Consider the following 24,678-nt stretch of genomic DNA (forward strand, 5'->3'; position numbering starts at 1 on the left):
GTCCCAGGGGATTTGGTAAAGTTGTTTTGCACTTCCCAGTTTCTGAATATGAAGAAATTTGGAAGCAGAAAGTGAACCAGCCCAAGCAAACTCAAGAGTAAAAATGGGGTTTGCTGTTGCTGTTAAGTGGCTAAGTCATTTCTGACTCTTTTGCAACTCCATGCACTGTGGTCCTACAGGATCCTCTGTCCGTGGGATTTCCAGGCAAGAATACTGCAGTGGGTTGCCATTCCCTTCTCCAGGGGATCTTCCCGACCCAGGGATTGAACCTGAGTCTCCTGCCTTGGCAGGCAGATTATTTACCCCTGAGCCAGGGGTTGCATCACCAGAAAAGCCCCAACGGAACTGGCATAGTAATTTGAACCTCAGCAACGGCAGCTCAGGTGGCTCAGTGGTAAAAAATCTGCTTGCAAAGGCAGGAGACACAGGAGACATGGGTTCAGTCCCTGGGCCAGGAAGAGCCCATGGAGGCAATGGCAACCCACTCCAATATTCTTGCCTGGAGAAGCCTGTGGACAGAAGAGATGGATGGGCTCAGCCCACGGCGTCACAGAGAGTCAGACACAATGGAGTGACTGAGCACATCTTCCAATGGCAACTCAGACTCTGCTGTATGAGCGAGAAATCACTGTATCTCCTATGTGCCAGCAGGGGCTTCTGAAAGAAGGCCAGGGTGCGTGGGGAAAGCAGCTGACGCACCTGCCAGCAGGGTCCATTTAATCAAGTTTTTACTAACAACGGAAAGGTCTTCTAGGTAGTTCAAATTGGTACTTGACAACCTCTTGATGTGGTGAAAAGAATCCTAAGTTTTCGGAAGCTTCGCATATTAGTTTTTCTGTGTGTTTTAATTTCTTATAAAATTAAAAAATAAAAGAAAAGTTACTGCAACTTAAGCAATGTCCACAACAGGTAACTATAACAAGTGGAAACATAATGTGTAGAAGTTCACAGATTCTGCCTTTCTTTCCATTTACTGCAAAAATGGCGGCCCAGGCTGCCCAGCTTCTGAGGACGCAGAACCGCTCGTGCTGGCAGGGCGGCTTCAGCACACTCTTGGTAAAAAGTGTAAAACCAAGTTTTACAAATTTCCAATTCCAGGAAAAAGTCATTTCTGCTGGAATTGTGGCACACTCCCCAGAGGGCCTTACGGGCACTGGCTTCCATTACTGCCCTGGTGAGCTTCTCACATGTGGATGAAAGCCGAGCAAATGTTTTGATGGAGTACATTATGGGAAGAAATGTAAATAATAACCAAAGCTATTTAAACACATGTGTAAAGAGAAAACACATGTTGCCACGGTGCCCTAGGACACATCTAGGGAAATCCATTTCTATTGTAAAGATCTGTGAATAGGAAAAAAAAAAACAAAACCAATGTCTCAATATTAAGGATATTTAGCAGAACGACAGATCTTTGAAACTCTGCGGTACTGTTTTACTGTCTGTAAAACCACACAGGCACCCGGTTCCTCCCTCCAAGTCAGAGGCACCCTTCCAGTGCAGCAGTGACGCGCCCACAGCCCCAGGCCGTGGCTGACAGGCAGGGGCGGGTGGTAACGCAGGCCGAGGCGTCTAAGGTGGGTTCTCCGCCCAGGGTCTGTGCTGCACCAGGGCTAAGAGCTATTGGAGAGACAGTCACGTTCATTGTCCCTAATGTGTAAGGAAAGGATCGCAACGTGAGTGTGTGAGGAAGGTGTCTCAGAAAGCAAGCCTTCACTGTCCTCGCTGAAGGCCTTCCCTGGTGGCTCAGACGGTAAAGAATCTGCCTTTAGTGTAGGAGATCCAGGTTCAATCCCTGGGCTGGGAAGACCCCCTGGAGACAGAATGGCAGCCCATCCCAGTATTTTGCCTGGAGAATCCCATGGACAGAGGAGCCTGGCGGGCGACAGTCCACGGGGTCCCAAAGAGTAGAACATGACTGAGCGATTAACACTAAAAATGTCTGATGGTTTATATGGAGGAAGGGCTGGGCTCAAAGGGGAAAGGGTTTTGCTTCCAAAATTTCTTTTAAATGGGGAAAGGTGCTGTTTTTTAATGGGCTGGGAAAATAAATACAAACCCAAACAAACAGCACAAAGATGAATGTGTGCTCCTGGGGACATGGGGAGCGTGGCTCACAATGAGGCCTGTGTCGGGGGAGCAGGGAGAAAGCTTTCTTTGGCGGGGACGGCACCTCGCTCGTTGGGGAAAGGAGGGGAGCGTTTCTCAGACGGAGGGAAGAATAGGAAGAACTTGCTTGTTTTGGCAATTCTCGTCTTTTTCTTGCGCTCCTCCTGTTGTACGAACACCCGCTGATTTCCTAACATGGTGGTAAAGTGCCCTCCTCCAAGCACCCCCGGGGATGCTGCGTGGGTGTGGACGAAGGGAGGGGGCCTGGCCACCCAGCCCTGAACATTCGAGGAAGATGCCTCGGATACCACAGGAGAGCAAGCTACACGCTTTGGCTGGAGATTCAAGCTAAGATTTTTAGAGGAGCATTCAGCTTAGAAGAAAAGCCAAATCAAAAGCCAAGGCAGACAGAAACCGCAGTGCCCAGGAAAATTTAATTTATTTTATGGCATTTTCCAAAGGACTGGGTTTCTTAGATGTTAACTGCAAGAAAAAGGTTACACAGAATGGAACAATGGCAGTAAAAAAAAAAAAAAAACAAAACTGCTCTATAAACACAAAAGTGTACTGAACAGTTAGACAATGCATTGAGGTACGTGCTTGGAGCTGGAAGATGAGCCCTCTTTTGGAGTTGCTTTCTCCTCTTCTACATTGTAAACAAGAGAGGAGGGGGAAAAAATCTAAAACAAAGATTCCCATATAGTAGGTCAAGTAGAACGCTATTCCTGGCTTCCACATGGTTCAACACAGCTTTGTTTTCATGATTAGAGGGAAAGTGTATTAAAAGAGAAAACAGACACACACAATCCCGCCACCCCAAAAGAGATGCTAAAGCAGTGAACAGAAGCTGGTACCCTGACAGCCATGTTTTCACGATGCCCCTGACCCTTTCCAGTTATTGGAGCTTGGGCAAGTTGCTTGAACGCTGAGTCTGTTTCTCATCCTCAGAACCGAGGGTAAGGATGTTGCTAGAAAGGAGAGCCCTGAGGATCCACCGTGGGTACACGGGAGTCCCAGCACAGTGCTGGCGCCCAGCAGGCTGATGCTCAGAAACAGTAACTAGGACGAGCAGGGATGCCGGAGGTCACCTGGGATGGGCGGGGCCGGAGGGCAGCCATTCTCAGAAGGGGCAGAAAACACTGCGGCTCCTCTTAGGATGGCATAGGATGTGGTTTTGACTTTCTTAAGACCAACTGAGGAACACTAACAGTTTGTAAGCCCCAGGCTTTCACCTGCCTTCCAATGAAGAGGCAACAGATGCCGTGACGGAAGCAGAGCACGAAGCCAGGGCCACTAAACGCCGCTGAGCGCAGCCTCTGCTCATTCCTTCGCTGCCTCCACCACGGGTGCTCCTGCCAAGTGACTGTCGGCAGAACCCCCGCCCCAGGAGGAGGGAGTGATGAGCATGCCACTGGCCAGGCTGCCGAAAGAAGCGGGAGAAGCTCCCCGAGAGAGAAGACGCCCGGAGCCAGACAAGGCTCCGCGAGGGAAACGACGTGGAAGAACAAGCCTGCGGGGCGACACAGAGCTGGCCCAGGGGCGGGTGAGGAGGAGGGTGTCAGGGGAGGAGGAGACAGCACTCGCCAAGGCCAGGGGGGAGATGGTGTGGCGTTCTGGGGCCTGTCAGGCAGTCAGGCTACAGTGCCAAGCTGATAGGGAATCCTGAAAAATATTGCAAGTCAGTCCTATAATGCTCCCCTTCGGGTCTGCAACCGTTCACCAGGGCACTTGCACAGTGAGAAAGCCTTCCCGGGTGGTTCGGTGGTAAAGACTCTGCCTGCCAGTGCAGAAGACACAGGTTCGATCTCTGGGTCAGGAGGATCCCCTGGAGAAGGCAATGGCACCCCACTCCAGTATTCTTCCCTGGGAAATCCCATGGGCAGAGAAGCCTGGCAGGCTATGGTCCAGGAGGACGCAGAGAGTCCGCTCGGACATGACTGAGCAACTAAACACAAACGACGGTGACCAAAGGGAAAGACCACAGCTTTTGAGGGTGACTAGACACTTGCCCTGAGACAGTGCTACATCTTGGGGTTTCTGATTGCCACTGTGACCTATCAGATGGGGATAAGAGAAACTGGCTTCATTCAGGTCATCTCACAAAGGGCCGGGCAGCTCTGTGAAAATGTCTTCTTGGCTGTTGAGTGTAAGACTGGAAAAGACTTACTCTGCAATGGACAGAAACGCTGGGACAGGGACACCTGGGGAAAAGTTAGCCAGTGTGTGAGAATATCTGGATCTGAGGTGAACATTCTCTGAAAGGCCCCAGTAAGAGGATCTCATAATAAGCTGGACCAGATGGCCTCCCCCAAGGGCGCTGGCCAGCCTCTTCTCACAGGGGCCAAAGTAGCTGCTCAAGGATTCATAAGGGAGGTGGCCACAGTGGCAAGGATGAGTATTACAGCTGGGCTCCACAACACAGACTTAACTGTGCTGAGGCTGAGCCCTGCCAAATGCAATGAATCTGAGACTCCCCACCAGCTCTCACACGGCAGGAGACGGCCAGCCATGGAGGGTGAATTACATTAGACCTCTTTCATCACGTTAGACAAACAGACCAAAGTGGGGTTGAAATGCTGGCCCATGGTGTACAAGAGGAGCAACCAGGTATACAGGTAACATACAAGGAATACAATGGCTCTGACCAAGCAGAGTGCATCCAGTGCTAAAAGTTAACAAAAACTAAACATCTTCTTCTGCTTCATTGACTATGTTAAAACCTTTGACTGTGTGGATCACAACAAACTGTGGAAAATTATTCAAGAGATAGGAATACCAGACCACCTTAACTGCCTCCTGAGAAACCTGTATGCGTGTCAAGAAGCAACAGTTAGAACTGGACATGGAACAATGGACTGCTTCCAAGCTGGGAAAGGAGTACGTCAAGGCTGTATATTGTCACTTTGGTTATTTAACTTATATGCAGAGTATATCATGAGAAACGCTGGGCTGGATGAAGCACAAGCTGGAATCAAGATTTCTGGGAGAAATATTAATAACCTCAGATATGCAGATGACACCACCCTTAGGGCAGAAAGTGAAGAGGAACTAAAGAGTCTCTTGATGAAAGTGAAAGAGGAGAGTGAAAAAGTTGGCTTAAAACTCAACATTTAAAAAACTAAGATCATGGCATCTGGTCCCATCACTTCATGCCAAATAGATGGGGAAACAATGGAAACAGTGAGAGATTTTATTTTCTTGGGCTCCAAAATCACTGCAAATGGTGACTACAGCCATGAAATTAAAAGATGTGTGTTCCTCGAAGAAAAGCTATGACCAACCTAGATAACATATTGAAAAGCAGAGACAATATTTTGCCAACAAAGGTCCATCTAGTCAAAGCTATGGTTTTTCCAGCAGTCATATGTGGATGTGAGAGTTGGACCATAAAGAAGGCTGAGGGCCAAAGAATTGCTATGGTGTTGGAGAAGACTCTTGAGAGTCCCTTGGACTGCAAGGAGATCAAACCAATCAAGCCTAAAGGAAATCAGTCCTGAATATTCATTGGAAGGACTGATGCTGAAGCTCCAGTACTTTGGCCACCTGATGTGAAGAGCTGCCTCATTAGAACAGACCCTGATGCTGGGAAAGATTGAAGGCAGAAGAAGGGGATGACAGAGGATGAGATGGTTGGATGGCATCACCGACTCAATGGATGTGAGTTTGAGCAAGCTTTGGGAGATGGTGAAGGACAGGGAAGCCTGGAGTGCTGCAATCCACGGGGTCGCAAAGAGTCAGACATGACTGAGTGACTGAAAAATAACAAACGGCAGCCTCTGGACCACTGAGGGCTCAAACCCCTTAGGAAGGAAGGTGTCAGTCACCTTGCCAAGTAAAGAGTCCTAATCAGCTGAATTATGGGCTAAAGACAAAGGGAATATGAAATAAAATTACAAGAAGGAAGATATAAACACCAACCATTTATTTCATGTAACTGACCACAGAAGTTAGAATGGTAGCTTCTTCCTAAACTGTCTTCCTTGCTGCACCACGTATATATTTACATATTAAGTAAGTTTTGGGGGTTTTTATTCAAGGTATGTTGGCAATAATTAGCTTCATCATTTAGCCAATAAATAAACCAATATGGGTTCTGAATGATGGGAAAGAGGAATAAACATCACACAAAAACCTCAGGCGCGGGGCTCGGATGTGAGACGTGGCTTCTCTTTCTTAGAGGAGGTACTGAGCATATTTCACCTGTAGTTGGGAGAGCTGTGTTCTTGCAAAAGCTCGTCATTGCTCGGAAGTTTATGGAAGAAGGAAGCCAACAGAAAACCTTCAGTGGACCTCGCTAACTCGTTTCCACCCTCCCAAAACTTCTCACCATCTTCCCTGTGCTTTGGTAACTTCCCACGCTTTGTTAAGTCCCACTTTTCCAAGGTAAAAACACTGAAGCACTCCAGGCTCCCTGGTTCGCCAGTAACTGGGATGCGGCCAAGGGACCTGTGGTGAGCTCAGAGGAGGACAGTGCCACGGCCACGGGCCAGGCTGCCTCGCTCCTGCAGGCTCAGTCCTGAGCTTCACAGATGGCAGCTGAAAGGGCCCATGTACCAAAGCCATCCCCCCCATCTTTTGTTAAAAATAAGATTCTTTCTTTCTTTCTTTTTTAAATTTGGCTGTGTTGCTTGGGTCTTAGTTGCAGCACTTGGAGTCTCTCACTGTGGCCTGCAGGATTCTCTCCAGTTGTGGCTCGCGGGCTTCAGTTGCCCTGTGGGATGTGGGATCTTCATTGCCCAGCAGGAGATGGAACCTGTGGCCTGCATTGACGGGCGGATTCTTAGCCACTGGAACCACTGGGGAAGCTCCACCCCGCATCCTGAGGCTGAGGCTGTGCTGCCTTGCACAGCTTCAGAGCCAGGCCGCCTGGCTCTCCCACAGGCAGATCCTGTGAACCACCTATAATGTCTTTACCCAACAGCTTTTCCACTGAAGAGCCAGACTGGTGCCAGCTAGTCTCAAGGAGAAATGAAATTAAACAAAGCCTATCCCTGGTGGCTCAGAAGGTAAAGCACCTGCCTGCAATGTGGAAGACCCAAGTTCGACCCCTGGGTTGGGAATGGCAACACACTCCAGCACTCTTGCCTGGAGAATCTCATGGACAGAAGAGCCTGGCAGGCCACAGTCCATGGGGTTGCAAAGAGTCAGACACGACAGAGTGACTTCACTTTCACTTTTCTTTTCACAAGGCAACTAAGGTTCCCGACCACAAAAGTCTTTAAGCTGAAGACGATCACATTTTTTTTTTTTTCGAAAGGTCACTTTAGAAGCACTTTGGAAGCGAGATATGGGTGAACTGAAAGGGAAATCAGGAGGTTGTGGTAGAGATCCAAGAGCTGATTAAGTAGGGCCTTGACCTGGAATGACACTGAGAAAAAGTGAGAAATTTGAAAAAGGTGAATGACCCAGTACAAAGGTAAGCACTGGCTGCAAACGCACAGCTCAGTCAGCGAACACATAAAGACAGAAAGATAAAAATCAAAGGGCAAGACATTTTTTTACTTTTATTTTTGGCCTGTCAGACTGGCAAAAATTAAAAATACTGGTAACACCCAATATTGGCAAGGCCAAGAGGAAAAATATTAATGAGGTAGAGTTGACAGAAATTGACAGTTAAGTCTTAAAAAAAACACTTTCTTCCAACATTAATTTTACTAAATCAATTGAAGTTATTCCAGGTGACTTAAGAAGGATGACGCTGTTGGCAAATGTCTATGCTATGCTCTTTGCTGACTGAGTTTTTGTCAGCAGTCTCTGTATTCCTCAGTATTTTATGATTAAGGAAATGGCCTCAAAGCAATTTATGTAAGTTTTTAATAAGGATAACTTAGAGCATGAAACGCCTGCTGACTTCAGTCCACCCAGCATCACATGTTAAGTATCTACCCCAGGATGAAGCACAATATCATTACTCAGATCTGGAAATAAGAAAGGTAAGAAACTCATGTGCATGAGAGAAGACAGCCAATTTACACAAAAGCGAAAACCATACAACTTTCACCCAAGCCACCAAGACAGTAAGAGCAACTCTGTTTTCAGGGCACACGAAGCACCGAACGGAACACTGAGGAGGAAACAGGCAAGGCTTTCCTTCCGGCTTGGGGCTGTGAAGGTGCTTTTGGAAAAAGGCATTTAAAGTAAGACTAGGGAGCAGCCGAGTGATGCTGGTAATAAACAGTCTGCATGGGCACATCACCGTGTATTGTCCTGGCAGGCGTACCTGGCTCGGGAGATGATGAGCCTTGGCCCCCTGTGGAAGGCAGCCTTGGGGAGATGGGTGGACTGCGCTCTGACCTTTAGAAATGAACAGTTTGCAATGAGGTGAAGCAGAGTTATCTGTTTCTGCTCTTGAGTTAAGCAGCATGGAAATTTGAAGGGAAAAAAAAAAGAGGCCGTGGGGTGACAGTCCCTCAATCTTTACCACCAAAGAGAGGGAGAAGTGAAATCACAGGTAAAATGATTACATTACAGTCATAATACAGTGGCCAAGGTTATAAAGTGCTGTGAGCAAGGAAGACGGGAAACTGAGGGAGACTTTGGAGAAGCAGTGTTTGAGCTAGGTCTTAAAAGCTGGGTAACAGGAGCTTTCTGGACAAAAGAGAAACCTGAAAATGTAAAGGCACAGAGGTGTCAAGAATGCAGGTTTGCAGGAAGTAGAAAAGGGAGCTGTAGGAGGAGACAGGGCAGGAGAGGTGAGCTGCAGCAGGCTTGGCCTTCCTGGGAAGAGGAGAGCTACATCCATGCATGTAACTCGTCACCTGGACAAACAGTTCTTAAGAACCAGAAAATGTGCTATGGATTATGAAAGAGGCAGAACCTGTTTTCAGACGACTGACCCATTTGCAGAGATGAACATGAATCGAATGGTGTGAACCAAAGCTCAGGGTGCTGGCGGGCCTGGAACCTAGGGACTGTGGACAAGGATATGCTTCCCTACGGGAGGACCTGGAGTGGAGAGTGGAAGGAGGCAGAGGGACGGGGAGGGCCCGCGCCAGCACAGGCCCCCGGGGGGAGTGCCAGAGAGGGATCAAGGTCGCTGTGCTGCAGCATGAAAGAAAGAATGGGCGGCACAAGATGAGGCTGGTGAGGTGGTCACCTCAGAGTACCAGCCTTCACCCTGGAGCCCAGGGGCAAGCCTGAAGGGCTTTGTACGCAAGATGAGGCTGTGACGTGAAGAGAAGGCCTTACCCTAACTCGGGTGCTGACCGCAGGGGGCGCATCAGCCAGCGTGGACGCAGGGGCACCAGCAAGGGGGCTGCTGGCGGCGTCCAGTGTCCAGCAAGGTGGGGTTGAGGACCGGCCGGAGGCAGCAGAAAGGGGGCCAGATAAGGTGGGGGCTGCAGAAGGCAAGCTCAGAGGTCATCTGTCCCCAGAAGCAGAAAGAAGATGGGCTGTCACGCTGAGGTGACTTTCCAAGAGGGATACTTCGCACAGCTTTTCCACCCAAGAGTGAGCAGCACTCTGTTGCATCAGCAGCCCCTGCCTCCCTCCAGCCATCAACCACACGACTAATCCCCGACAGGGAAGCCTGGCATTCATCCCACAAATGTGCCTCAGAGGCTCCAGAAGGCAAAAAGAGGCTTCACGTTTGTAGTTGTATGTTAAATAAACCAAGCCAGAGGCAAATTACTTGCAATATATATATCACACAAAGTATGAATATCCTTAATTAATGAGCTCTTACAAACCAATAAAAGTATGAACATGAAACAGAAATATTAGGATTTCCCTGGTGGTGCAGGGGACATGGGCTCGAGCCCTGGTTGGGGAACTAAGATCCCACATGCCAAGGAGCAACTAGGTCCAACTCCTGAGCCCACACCACAGCTAAAGAGTCTGTGCACCACAAGGGAAACTGCACGTGATGCAACGACGACCCTTCACGCTGCAGCTGAGCCCTGACACAGACAGACAGACAGACAGACAGACAGACAGACAGAAATATTATAAAGAAATTGAAGTGTGCAAATATCTAGATCATCAGGATGCCCACTGTACCACTGTTTACAACAGCGAAAGAACTAGATTCAACGTAAATGTCCCAGTGATAAATTAGACTGTGGACACTTGATGGACTTCTACGTAGTTATTAAAAATAGTAATGTGGACCTCAAGTGGCCAAAACAAACCTTGAAAAATGGTAACAAAGTTGGAAGAGTCACATTTTTCAATTTCAAAACTTACTACAAAGCTATGGTAACCAAAGCAGTATGGTACTGGCATAAAGACAGACAGACACACACACCAGTGGAATAGAAGAGAGAGCCTGGAAATAAGCTCCTGTAACTGTGGTCAAATGATTTTCAATAATGATGCAAAGGCCACCCAGTGGGGCAAAGGACAGGTTTTTCAACAAATGGCACTGGGAAAACTGGATAGTAAAAGAACAAAGTCAGACCCTGAACTTAAACCATATGAAAGATTAACTCAAAATGAATCAAAGGCCTAATTTAAGAGCAGTCCGCAAAACTCTTAGAAGAAAAAAACAGGGAAAATCTCCATGACATTGAATCTAGCAATGATTTCATGGATGTGACATCACCTGGCTACATTAAAATTAAAAATGCTTTTGTGTCAAAGGACATTATAAAGATGATGAAAAGGCTTTGTTTTCTCCATTTCACTCAGAATGGGAGAAAATATTTGCAAATCATATCTGATAAGAGATTAATATCCAGAAAATATAAAGAACTCCTACAACAACCTAATTGAGTAATGGGCCAACAGACAATTCTCCAAAGATACACAAATAGTTAATAAACACATGTAAAGAAGGTCAATATCACTAATTATTAAAGAAATGCAAACCAAACCCAGAATGTGACATCAGTTCTTATCTATTAAATTTTGAAAATGGTCACAAGTGTTTTAAAGGACTTCTATAGGGGCTTCCCTGCTGGCTCAGTGGTAAAGCATCCGCCCGCCAATGCAAGAGGCACGGGTTCAACCCCTGGTCACAGAGCAACCACGCCCAGTACACCACAGCTACCGAGCCTGTGTGTGTGCTGGAGCTGGGGGACCGCAGCTACCGAGCCCACGTGCCTGGAGCCCAGGCTCCACAGCAGGAAAGGCTCCACAATGAGGCCTGTGCAGTGCTCCAGAGGGGAGCCCACCAGCCACTAGAGGAAAGCCCGCACAACACCAGGGCTCAGCCTAGCCAAAAATGAATCAAGGACTTTTACATTATGTTAGGTGGGAAAAATAAATTACCAAATTGTGTGCAGAGTAAGATTACTTTTCTGTTTTAATGCAAACTTCTTGCCCACATGAGCCCAAGAAAGGCTCTGGGTTTCATCCTGAGGTCAGAACACCGTGAGTTCCCCGCCTGGGAGAGAAGCTGGGAGAGTGAGCAGTCAGCGCTTCCCTGAGGAGAAGAGACCGGGGCAGCGACCACCTGAGAATCAGTGCTGAGCAAGCCATGACCACGGTGGAGCTGGGGTCTCAGAACTCTCTCTGCTCCTTTTCCTTCTGTCTCAGTTACAAAGGGCCACTCACCACGTCTGCTACAGCTTTTCTCAAGACTTCAACTATTCCTAAGCAAAATGCCACAAAGTGTCATCGAATACAATATTGTTTGGACTGAAAACTCTTTTTGTTTGAGGCTTTCTGTTGAGTAAACTTTATCTGTCTCCTTACCAGTTGTGCCCAAGTACACGATGCAGACTGAGTCTGCCTTTAAAGGGGAGGATGTTAACCGTTCCTTCCCTAAAGAACTATTGCACTAGCATAATCTAGTTCACAGCAACGCAGTACCGACCTCGGAGGATTAACACGGGTCGACTGTATTTGTGCAACAGAGTGCCATGAAAAAAACACAGCAATGACAGAGTGGAGAGAACCCTGGGCTGAGGGGTCAGGCTCTGCACTTGTCACCCAAGTCCTCCTCCACTGAAAGTGAAAAGGTGAAAGTGAAGTCGCTCAGTCTGTCCAACTTTTTGCGACCCAATGGACTGTAGCCTGCCAGGCTCCTCCGTCCATGGGATTTCCCAGGCAAGAATACTGGAGTGGGTTGCCATTTCCTTCTCCAGGAGATCTTCCCGACCCAGGGACTGAACCCGGGTCTCCCGCACTATAGGCAGATGCTTCACCGTCTGAGCCACCAGGGAAGTCCTTCACTGAACATATCCCCAGATCTCTGCATCAGGCATGGCCTAAGTGTCAGGGGTGGGGAGAAGGGAGGGGAAGATGCCAGATACAGGAGATGATGTTGGTCCTCAAGAAGATGACATTTTATTCAGGCAACCCCCTTAATCTCACAATCCTCTGCTTCTTCACCCATAACTCAAAGATATTACCATTCTCAGGGTAACAGGGTGTTAGGGTAAGGGGTTAGGATATTCCAACTTCAGTGCCCTTGGCATTTGGGGGACGCTGCCCTGTATACTGTAGGATATTTAGTGGCATTCCTGGCCCCTACTCACCAGGGGCCAACAGCTCTCTATCATGGCTCCCACCCTAGTTATGACAATCCAGACTGTCACAGACATTACCAAACGTCCCCTGAGGCAGAGCCACCCCCAGCTGAGAACCTCTGAGATAGTGACATATATGAAAGCATTTAGAAAAGCATAAAGCCCCAAATCAAGTATTATTGCAAATCTATTTGCAAGACTACTTGTCAAAAAAAATCCTTTAAAGAATTTATAGTTTCCTTAGGAATGTTGTGTTTTCTATTTTTATATACTTGGCCTACCATTAAAAGCCCTTTAGGGCTTTTTGATTAATTTTCTTTACCCAAACAAAGCATCTTCATTAGGCTATATTTTTAAAATGTATCACTATACAACAACACAACTCTGACTCTGACAGTCAGAGTCAAACATAATTGCCATCTCTACAAAGCAGAAATTTTACCCAAAATCAAAGTAGTTTGTGCCTACCTTTTAAGGACAAGGGATTGGATCTTGTGAATTCTGTTTCTGATGGCCTGTGCTGTTTACGAACTTGTAAGTACTCCTTCACTCTTGAATCAATGGTTTCTTTTAACAGTAAACAGACTTCCTAAAGTAAATTTAAAAAATTACATATAACTTTCTAATTTAATGCAGTGCAAAAAAAGTCAGTATCATGCATATGGAAAAGCCAAAATCGAACATTTCATTTTGTTTGCTTTTTAGTTTAGCTATGAATAAAGACATTTACATGTGTTCATGGGTAATGCTGCAGATTTAAATTTGCCACTAAGCTTTGCTTGAAACCATGATGCTGGCTTACTCTGTGCTCTAAGAAATATATTTTGCCTCTCTTCATTTCTCTCTGCCTCAGTTTCATATTTCTAAAAGGAAGATAAAAACATCAATGTAAAAATCCGGGCAAGGAGGTGAGAAAATCAGACAGGGAAAGGCTGTTTTCATGTAAATATCAACCAATGGCATTATGACAAGTAGAAGACAGAACAGAGCCAACTCTGGCTACAAGTGGGAGCCCCTGAGATGGGCCCACTGGGCAAGGACTGCAGCCTGGGAGGAGCCAAAGAGTCGGGCACAGTCAGAGGGAGCCCCAGCCAGTCAGGAGGGGCGGCGCCCCGAGGTTTCATGCTGGGACCCATGGCGCAGGACCACCAGATTTTCTGATTTAAGAGGAGCTAGAGACAGTGAGTTTTACACAAAAATTTCCTACTTTTAAAACTGGGTTCCAAAAAACTTTAATATCTAACCACTATAACTGATTAGTTTCTGGGGTTTACAAATCTACTGAAAAGCAACAGCATGGATGCTAAGTTGAACAGAGAACTGGAAATCAAGAGATTGATTTTCTTCCATAGGCTTGCTGATGATATCGTATAAGCTTCTGTGAAAACCGCTCTCCATTCACCTATTACAGTAAAAAATAATTTAACTTCTTATATTGCTCAAAAGTAAATTAATATTTATTAGGCAACAGAAAAACATGATTTTAATTGAATGTCAACATCCCAAATTTCTGGAGCTACTGTTTTGAACATATCAGTGTTATTTATAAAAGAGAAAAATAAAACTTAAAGCCTAACTGTACAATGGGATGACACTGCTCATTAGCTATACTATCAGAAAAATGTAATCTGATGTAGGGAAAGGGAAAATAAAATTGCTCCCAAATCTAAATTTCTTAACGCAGATTAAGAACTGGTGTGTAATGACGGACAATTCTGGTTCAGTTCCCAAGGACTCTGCAGAAGGTTCAGAGTTTCCAGGTCACCTCAAACCTGTTTCACTGGTTTCTCGCAATGCCATCTCAGGTTGATCTCTTAGAATCCTCATAAATTAAAACGAGGACAGAGCTGTAAGCTGCTTTGAAGGGCAACGAGAGCCAAGCTTTTCTTTTGTTGCAAATACACGTACTCCTCAAACAGTATAGAAAACACCTGACTCAATTTACAAACATGAGTTTCTTGATAAAATACAAACTCTGGTCTCCTCCTTCCTGATCTCATTTTGCAGCCCAAAGATGCAATGCCTTGTGGGATACAGAGGTATTCATTTACAGTTGAAGGTTTTGGCATTGTTCGTGCAACAGAAAGGCAGCCTTGCTCATACTGTTGTTTTAACAATTAAAGAATTTTGCTTCACATGCAGGGTTCAACGATGACTGAGCTAGAAAATATGTGAAAGACATACATGGAAACAAGGATTGTTAAAATTTGGCCATAAATGCCCTATAAGGCTAGAACTAAAAATAGGAGGACAAAAACGAAGCCAAGGCCCATATACACAAATTCTCTCCCTGTAGTTACGGGGCTTTCCTTCCATGAGTCAGGTTTGGCAAATGGAAGGTGGATCGCATGTGCTCTGTCGAGGTCCCCTTGTAACTTGGCGAAGCACTGTTCTCTTCAGAACCAGGGCAAGACAAGGAGAGACAAATTCCCATCTAAACTCGAGGGGCAGCAGGAAGACCAATCAATGAGCAAGAGAGAGGTGTACCCAACATCTCCAGGCTACCAGGGGTTCCTTTGTGCTTCCCAGGTTTACAAGGGGAACAGCCTGAGTTCAACTGTTTGGGTACAAAGACTACTCAGGCTGGACTCAAAATAAACACGTGTTTAATACATTTGATGAGTTCCTTTTCTGAAAAGGAACAGGATATTCTTAAGACTTTCACTACTCAAAGTGACTGTTAAAATGCAACCAAACTGATTGCTCATGAAATCCCAATCTTGAGATGATCTAATAATTTAAAAAACATAAAAGGCCTGGGACACTGAACATAGGCTAAAGCCATATCCTCAACGAGCTTTTCTCTTTTCTTAAACACACACACATTATCCCAGATCCATTTTAATGTCAGCGAGCATATTTCGAAGAAACAGCGTGAGGGAGAAGCCACAGAGTGTCTCCTTGAGAGAGAGCCCGCTCACGGCCCACAGTGGAGCCCTGCAGGCCCCATTGCGCTATGAGTCCCTTCGCTAAGGCACGCCCTGTGGCCCCAACACCAGCACAGGTAGGGCAGTGCAGGTGCCTGTGGCACCCTGGAAAATTCTGGCCTCACGCTTTGGCTGGGAAGTGAGTCACCTACTCACAGATTTATTGTAAAGCCTTCCAAATCAACTGACCCTTGGCAAAACTGACAGCATACCAACACGAAAGGTCTAAAGCTGAGGCGGCAGAGTTGGGAGAGAATGGAGGAAAATCTGGGCCTGGAATGGTGGATTCTAGGATGCTGCTAATGTAAGGCAAACTTCTTGGGTGAGGTCCCCTTGGGTGCATATTGGTCACTTTAGGGGGATGAATTAACTGTTTTGAATCATGGGGACATGTGTTGAGAAGCCAAAGGTTGGAATGACATGAAGGCAGACTGGAGGAGCAGGTGATGGCCTATTAAACACGGAGTCCTGCAGAGCATGGTCCAGCGCTATTCACCCGAATGATGATGTCAACATCTCAGGCCACCAGCATGATAAATCCCATCACACAGAACCCTGGGCCTTTTTGCTCCCAGTTTGAGGTCACTGGGTATCCTTAGCAAAATGAGGACAACAGTTCCGTCGCTCAGTCGTGTCCGACTCTTTGTGACCCCATGAACCGCAGCATGCCAGGCCTCCCTGTCCATCACCAACTCCCGGAGTCCACCCAAACCCATGTCCATTGAGTCGGTGATGCCATCCAACCATCCCATCCTCTGTCGTTCCCTTCTCCTCCTGCCCTCAATCTTTCCCAGCATCAGGGTCTTTTCAAATGAGTCAGCTCTCTGCACCAGGTGGCCAAAGTACTGGAGTTTCAGCTTTAGCATCAGGCCTTCCAATGAACACCTAGGACTGATCTCCTTTAGGATGGACTGGTTGGATCTCCTTGCAATCCAAGGGACTCTCAAGAGTCCTCCAACACCACAGTTTAAAAGCATCAATTCTTCTGCACTCAGCTTTCTTTGTAGTCCAACTCTCATATCTATAGATGACTATTGGAAAAACCATAGCCTTGACTAGAGGGACCTTTGTTGTCAAAGTAATGTCTCTGTTCTTTAACATGCTGTCTAGGTTGGTCATAACTTTCCTTCCAAGGAGTAAGCGTCTTTTAATTTCATGGCTGCAATCACCATCTGCAGTGATTTTGGAGCCCCCCAAAACAGAGTCTGACACTATTTCCACTGTTTCCCCATCTATTTCCCATGAAGTGATGGGACCAGATGCCATGATCTTAGTTCTCTGAATGTTGAGCTTTAAGCCAACTTTTTCACTCTCCTCTTTCACTTTCAAGAGGCTCTTTAGTTCTTCTTCACTTTCTGCCATAAGGGTGGTGTCATCTGCATGTCTGAGGTTATTGATATTTCTCCCAGAAATCTTGATTCCAGCTCGTGCTTCTTCCAGCCCAGCGTTTCTCATGATGTACTCTCCATATAAGTTAAATAAGCAGGGTGACAATATACAGCCTTGACGTACTCCTTTTCCTATCTGGAACCAGTCTGTTGTTCCATTTCCAGTTCCAACTGTTGCTTCCTGACCTGCATATACATTTCTCAAGAGGCAGGTCAGGTGGTCTGGTATTCCTATCTCTTTCAGAATTTTCCACAGTTTGCTGTGATCCACACAGTCAAAGGCTTTGGCATAGTCAATAAAGCAGAAATAGATGTTTTTCTGGAACTCTCTTGCTTTTTCAATGATCCAGTGGATGTTGGCAATTTGATCTCTGGTTCCTCTGCCTTTTCTAAAACCAGCTTGAACATCTGGAAGTTCACGGTTCACATATTGCTGAAGCCTGGCTTGGAGAATTTTGAGCATTACTTTACTAGCGTGTGAGATGAGTGCAGTTGTGTGGTAGTTTGAGCATTCTTCGGCATTACCTTTCTTTGAGATTGGAATGAAAACTGACCTTTTCCCGTCCTGTGGCCAAGGCTGAGTTTTCCAAATTTGCTGACATATTGAGTGCAACACTTACACAGCATCATCTTTTAGGATTTGAAATAACTCAACTGGAATTCCATCACCTCCACTAGCTTTGTTCATAGTGATGCATCCTAAGGCCCACTTGACTTCACATTCCAGAATGTATGGCTCTAGGTGAGTGTGAGTGATCACACCTTCGTGATTATCTGGGTCATGAAGATCTTTGTTGTACAGTTCTTCTGTGTATTCTTGCCACCTCTTCTTAATATCTTCTGCTTCTGTTAGGTCCATACCATTTCTGTCCTTTAATGAGCCCATCTTTGCATGAAATATTCCCTTGGTATCTCTAATTTTCTTGAAGAGATCTCTAGTCTTTCTCATTCTATTGTTTTCTTCTATTTCTTTGCGTTGATTGCTGAGGAAGGCTTTCTTATCTCTCATTGCTATTCTTTGGAACTCTGCATTCAGATTCTTATATCTTTCCTTTTCTCCTTTGCTTTTCACTTCTCTCCTTTTCATAGGTATTTGTAAGGTCTCCTTAGACAGCCATTTTGCTTTTTTGCGTTTCTTTTTCTTGGGGATGGTCTTGATCCCTGTCTCCTGTACAATATTATGAACCTCCGTCCATAGTTCATCAGGCACTCTATCTATCAGATCTAGTCCCCTAAATCTATTTCTCATTTCTACTGTATAGTCATAAGGGATTTGATTTAGGTCATACCTGAATAGTCTAGTGGTTTTCCCCACTTTCTTCAATTTAAGTCTGAATTTGGCAATAAGGAGTTCATGATCTGAGCCACAGTCCGCTCCCAGTCTTGTTTTTGCTGACTGTATAGAGTTTCTCCATGTTTGGCTGCAAAGGATATAATCAATCTGATTTCGGTGTTGACCATCTGGTGATGTCCATGTGTAGAGTCTTCTCTTGTGTTGTTGGAAGAGGGTGTTGCCTATGACCAGTGCGTTCTCTTGGCAAAACTCTATTAGCCTTTGCCCTGCTTCATTCTGTACTCCAACACCAAATATGCCTAATTTGCCTGTTACTCCAGGTGTTTCTTGACTTTGTACTTTTGCATTCCAGTCCCCTATAATGAAAAGGACATCTTTTTGGGGTATTAGTTCTAGAAGCTCTTCTAGGTCTTCATAGAACTGTTCAACTTCAGCTTTTTCAGTGTTACTGGTTGGGACATAGACTTGGATTACCATGATATTGAATGGTTTGCCTTGGAAACGAACAGAGATCAACAACGTCCTAATAATATTATCCTTTGACTGAAAATATATTACTTATAAATTTTCTTTTGGGAGATTTCTAGTTATCTCCAAAAGCTGACTGAAAACAGTTATCACAGTAAAGGAGTAAAAAAGTGGTACCAAAAAGTACCACCATCACTAGTTTTTTTCTCCATATACCACCTTGTAATAAAATTTATCTCCAGCTCTAAAAAGCTACTGTGACCAACAAATATCATGGAAGATTCCAAAGGCTGTTACATTTGGAAAGTTACGTAAAAGCCACAGGCTCATTATGCTGCTCGCTCATAAGGAGGGGTCTGGAGAAGGAAGCCAAGCATGAGATGAGAGCTGGAGGCACCTTCTGCCTTTGCTGCAGCAGCACTTGGTGGGACCCCAGAAATGAGAGCTAGGAGGGACTCAGCCAGGGTCTGGGAGAACCCCTCAGCCACAGAGGAGGCGGCTGAGGTTCGAGGAGGTCCAACGCCGCAATCCTGTCATACAATGGTTTTACTGACTGACCACCTGCTTAGCAACTGGCCACTGTAAGAGGAGGGCTGCTGTCACCCATCCCTATACTTTTCCAAAGGATCATGTGGTACAGGAGAAGATTTCAGACAGGTGACAAAAACCAGCCGGTGTCAACCCCACACCTGCTCCAGGGGCTCGGTCCATCCATTAGGACCAGTGAGGATTACAATCCCTGCTTTCCTGGAAAAGCCACTTTAACTTCCTCTTCATCGTCATCTTTTTTTTTTTTTTTTTATACAAAGAACCCTTTCCCTCAAACAAAGAGGTGGGGAATTTCTGGCTTAAATGCTAGAGTGGCAAATGAAATAGATGAAATAGATGGATGTGTCAGTTTCTGAAGGAACATCAATAGAAGAAGCAGGTGTATGTCCGTTGTGGGAAAGACAAGTCTCCTTCAAGGATTAAACAGCACTCAAGATTTACTGTCCATTAATGAAAATGAAAGCTGGAAAAATAGCTAATGTTCCTTTCAAGAGCAGCTCCTGTATTTAAAATAGTGAAAAGTTTCAAGGACCTACTGTATAGCACAGCAAACTAACTATATTCAATATCAATAGCACAGCGAACTAACTATATTCAATATCAAGTAATAATCTATAATGGAAAAGAATCTGAAAAGAATATACGTGTGTGTGTGTGTGTGTGTGTGTGTACAATTGAATCACTTGTTGTATACCTGAAACATGGTAAATCAATGACATTTCAATTTAAAAAAAATAGTGAAAAGTTTCCTGGTACCTCTTTCTTCTGTTCAGAAAACCAGCTAGTATCTTTGCTTGAACCTTGCGGCAATACATGAAGATCGACCAGGACAGCAAAGTTCCCACACTGAAAGACATTAATGAAAGACTTAGCTCACACCCAGTGAACAATGAGAGAAAAGCTCACAAATTCCTATGTGGTTGCTCATGATGAAATGGCAACAAAGTTCACTGCTGGACAAAAACGTTAATATAGGATATGATAAAACTCATAACTTGTTGCTTTTTGCAATTTTAATATTTATTATAGAAATGCCAGGGAGAAATTTAATTTTAATCAGGACAGGAAAGAGAAAATACCTATCTCTGCACTATAAGTTGACGGAGGATGCCCAGAAATTCAGCAGTTAACACTGAGAAGATTTAAAAAAGTCAGTGCCAGGCAGGCTCCAGAAAAGGAGTCTGGTAGACACACACAGGGAAATTCTTTCTTCCAGGTGGGACAGAGCAGACAGAAGTAACTGCATTTTCAGACCAACAAAAGGATTGGCTGGGACTATACGTCTTGGAATAGAGATAGAAGCATGGACGGATGAAAACGGGCAAGGCAGGTGCTGAATGACAGTATCAAAACTAGGTTTCATTAAAATATGCCTCAGAACTATATAAAGTCAGTCTTTCTTTTTCTATAGGCTAGTGCTATCTAGTACTGTGGAAGAAATGAAAACATCTCTATCTGCATTGGTAAATAGGGAAGAAAATAGCCTCATGTGTTACTGAGCGTTTGAAATGTGGCTTTTGTTGACTTTTTGAGAAACTGAATTTTTAATTTTACCTAATTTCAATCTAATTTAAAAAGCCACAGAACCAGTAGCTCTGTGGCATGGCTACAGACCCTATAAAAAGATGTAGCTTCATAAAACCTCACACTATGTGAATAAAGTAACTTGAGAATCTCAAGATAAATGGATGAACTAAACTAACTTAGAAAAGTATTGTTGGTTGGTTTATGGTCAGCAGGGAATTTCAATTTTGTAGCCCTTTGGCAAAAGTTTTTTTTTAATTCTGTGCTATAATTCAATGGTGAAAAAAATATTTTCAGCAAATAGTGAGAATATGAGACAAAATATGGAAAAAAAAACGCAACTTGACACCTACCTCACACCATAAAAAGAAACTGATTTGAGGTGAATCACAGACCCAAACGTTAAAAAAAAAAAATCTATCTTCCCAAACTTGAGGTAGGAAAAGATTTTTTAGACAAGACTCAGAAAGTATTAAATATATATATAAAAAAAAATCACTACCTAAAAAACTGGCTCATCAAATGACATCATTAATAAAATAGATATGTATGTCACAGACTGGGAGAAAATATTCATAAATGCATACGAATGAGATAAAGGACTGGTGCCCAAAATATGTAAAAACTACTCCTACAAATTGATGTTAAAAAAACAACTCACGTTTGAACAGACACTCCATGACAAAGATAAACAACTGGTGAAAAAGCACGTGGAAGAGTGTTCAACATTATCATTCATCAAGTAAATGCAAATTAACACTCACTACTAAGTGACACAACTACATTCCTAACACAGTGCCAGCAGGGATAAAGACTGACGCATATCACACGTAGGTTAAGGATGGGGGGCGACCCACACTCACACACTGCTAGTGGAAACGGAAAATGGATCAACCACCTTGGCAAATGTTCGTCTGCTCCCTATAGTTAAACAAATTTATTTACCATCTGAGCCAGCAATTTTACCTCGGGTATTTATCTGCAAGAGATGAAACATGTACACACAGAGGCATGTATACAAATGTACATGCAAGTTTTAATTTCGAGAGTCGAAATGGAAGACAACCCAGAAGTCTCTCACCAGGAGAATATATTAATGCAAATTGTGATATATTTCAAAGCACTGACCGGCTCAACATGGAATGATCTCAGTAACACAGCGCTGAGCAAAGTGAGGCTAAAATGAGAACTGTATGGCTCCATTTATATAAAGTTCTAGGAAAACAAGTTTAAATCCGTGGTCAAAATAATCAGCACAGTGACTGCCTGGGCAGAGACTGACTGGTGTGGCGGTGATGGGATTGTTCTATCTTGTGATATAAGTAAAATCAGTTCATTTCACTGCACATATCAATAATACACTGTTTTTAAAATACTGTGTCAAGATACATTCATATTTGTTGACAGTTACTTTAAATGCAAATATTATGTCCCTGAAAATATGTGGGAATAAGTCAACTTTGGTCTGGGTCATAAATCGTGAAGTAAGATAAAAGATGGTCTCCCACGATGTCAAACAGCAGTGTTACCCACAGAATTACAGTTTAATGGCTTGCAATCAGCATTTTAAGGAAACAGAAATGGGATAAAAGCTATCAATGTGTCACATGGTAAAGTTAAGTCTTGTTTTGTGAAACTTAAATATGAGTGTACTGAGTTATGATATAAAGCCTAATTTTTACTGTGGGCTGTGGTCAAAAAGGTTTGAAAGCCATATCCAAATATGTTATTTTAAACATTTCTTCTCTGTTATCAATCTAACCTTTAAGGAATATGCTGCCACCCGGTGGAGGGAGCACGTCACAACCGCAGGATCTCAGCCGGCGGTTATTAACCTTCATGCGACAAAGTCCTCCTGGGTCGGTGGCGAAGCAGATGAAACCTGCCCATAAGAATGTTTCTAATGCTTGGAGACACAATGCATATAACTAAACAGAAAACCAGTTATACTGAAGCACAGTTATTCATGTTTTGAAAATCTGTGATATAGCAATGGATATACTTGCTCAATAAAGCACTGGCTATTACTATACTTTGGCCACCTGACACCAAGAGCCGACTCGTGGGAAAAACACCCTGATGCTGGGAAAGATTGTGGGCAGGAGGAGAAGCGGATGACAGAGGATGGGACGGTTGGATGGCATCACCGACTCAATAGACTTAGGTTTGAGTAAACTCTGGGAGTTGGTGAAGGACAGGGAGGCCTGGCGTGCTGCAGTCCACGGAGTCGCAAAGAGTCGGACACAACCTAGCGACTGAACAATAACAATCTATAAATCCAAAGCAGTGACGAACACATGTGATGTTTTCAGATATCTGCCACAATTATAATACAATATGGAAACAGCTGTGATTTCTAATGGTAACAAATACCACTAATACTACTGTGTTCTGAAAACTTCATTCATAATAAAAACAAAATGTATTAGAACTCGGTCAAAATAAGGATGTAACTTTTCTCCCATGGAAGCTCAGTGCCCTCTGAATCCTCTCATGGGCTGCTGGGGCTCCAGAGATCCCATAACAAGAGTCCCTCCAAAGAGGGGAGACGTGCCTCACACACATTCTACCCGGTCTCCTGTGGGTGTTCCGCCCGACTGCTCCGTCAAACTAAGTTCTCTGCTATCCCTTTGTCATTAGCAAGGATGATTTTCCAAATTTAAAAAAAAATAGTGATGGTTTTATACACAATGGAATATTACACAGCCATTACAAAGAATGAAATGATGCCATCTGCAGCGACATGGACGGACCTGGAGGGTGCCATGCCGAGTGAAGTGAGTCAGACAGGGCGGGAGGACTATCATGCGATCCCTATATGTGGAATCTAAAAAGAGATGATGCAAAAGAGCTGACAAAACAGAGACACACAGTCTTAGAGAAGGAAGTTAAGGGTGCCAGCGTGGGGCAGGGAGGATGGGGGTGAGGGATAGTCAGGGAGTTTGGGACGGACATGGGCACACTGTGATATTTAGAATGGCTAGCCAACAAGGACCCACTGTATAGCACACAGAACTTTGCTCAATGTTATGTGGCAGCCTGGATGGAGAGGAGTTTGGGGGAGAATGAAGATATGTATATGTCTGGCTGAGTGTCTTTGCTGCTCACCTGAAACTATCACAACATTCTTAATTGAGTATACCCCAATACAAAATAAAACATTTAAAAAAAATAGTGATGTTTCAACAACCTGATCTGATACTATGTAGTATCTTTCTAAAAAGAACTGAATATTAAGGTCCAATTTGGTATTTTTTTCATTGTTTGTGAAGGCTTCCCTGATAGCTCAGTTGGTAAAGAATCCACCTGCAATACAGGAGCCCCCAGTTCGATCCCTGGGTTGGGAAGATCTCTTGGAGAAGGGAAAGGCTACCCACTCCAGTATTCTGGCCTGGAGAATTCCAAGGACTATACAGTCCATGGGGTCGCAAACAGCTGGACATGACTGAGTGACTTTCACTTTCACTTTTCATTTCATCATTTGTAGCTCTGATCACAAATAAGCTATGTATTCATATACACTGCTATACAGACACACACACTGCTGTATTTAAAACAGATAACCAACAAGGACCTACTGCAGAGCATAGGGAACTCTGCTCAATATCCTGTAATAAACTAAATGGGAAAAGAATTTGAAAATGACTAGATACATAGTTGTATAACTGGATCACTTTGCTGTACGTCTGAAACTAACAAAACATTGTTAATGTTGGAGTGTTAACTACACTCCGATATAAAACAAAAATAAAAAAATAAGCTAGTCTGTTTGCTTATAAACAGCCTGACCAGAATGTCTTAAAAAAAAAAAAATCACTGACTCTCAGTTTGGTACTCAAACCTTCCTGAGCTTTCTGCCAGACCCCGCCTCCCTGCTCCCGCAGAGGGGTGCAGCCAGCCTTCTGAGTTCTCCAGTGAGAACTCTCTGCAGTCCCCACACTAATCACAGGTATTCTGCCTTTCTGAAGTCCCTGCTCTCAAAGCTTTGCTTCTTTTCTCCCATGAGT

At 44.5% G+C, this 24,678-nt stretch overlaps 1 protein-coding gene across 2 annotated transcripts in view; it reads right to left on the reverse strand.

The window, feature by feature from the left end:
• LOC120869183 (SLX4 interacting protein) overlaps positions 1-24,678 on the reverse strand; it is a 205,425-nt gene that overhangs the window by 51,279 nt on the left and 129,468 nt on the right. For both annotated transcript variants that reach the window (XM_040248303.1, XM_040248302.1), the window contains exons 3-4: positions 19,904-19,993; positions 12,990-13,110 (exon numbers count right to left, since the gene is read on the reverse strand). In XM_040248303.1, the coding sequence (XP_040104237.1) occupies positions 12,990-13,110; positions 19,904-19,993 (211 nt within the window). The remainder of the gene's footprint in view (positions 1-12,989; positions 13,111-19,903; positions 19,994-24,678) is intronic.

This window comes from Oryx dammah, unplaced genomic scaffold (genome assembly GCF_014754425.2).
Source record: "Oryx dammah isolate SB20612 unplaced genomic scaffold, SCBI_Odam_1.1 HiC_scaffold_10, whole genome shotgun sequence".
Classification (NCBI taxonomy): domain Eukaryota; kingdom Metazoa; phylum Chordata; class Mammalia; order Artiodactyla; family Bovidae; genus Oryx; species Oryx dammah.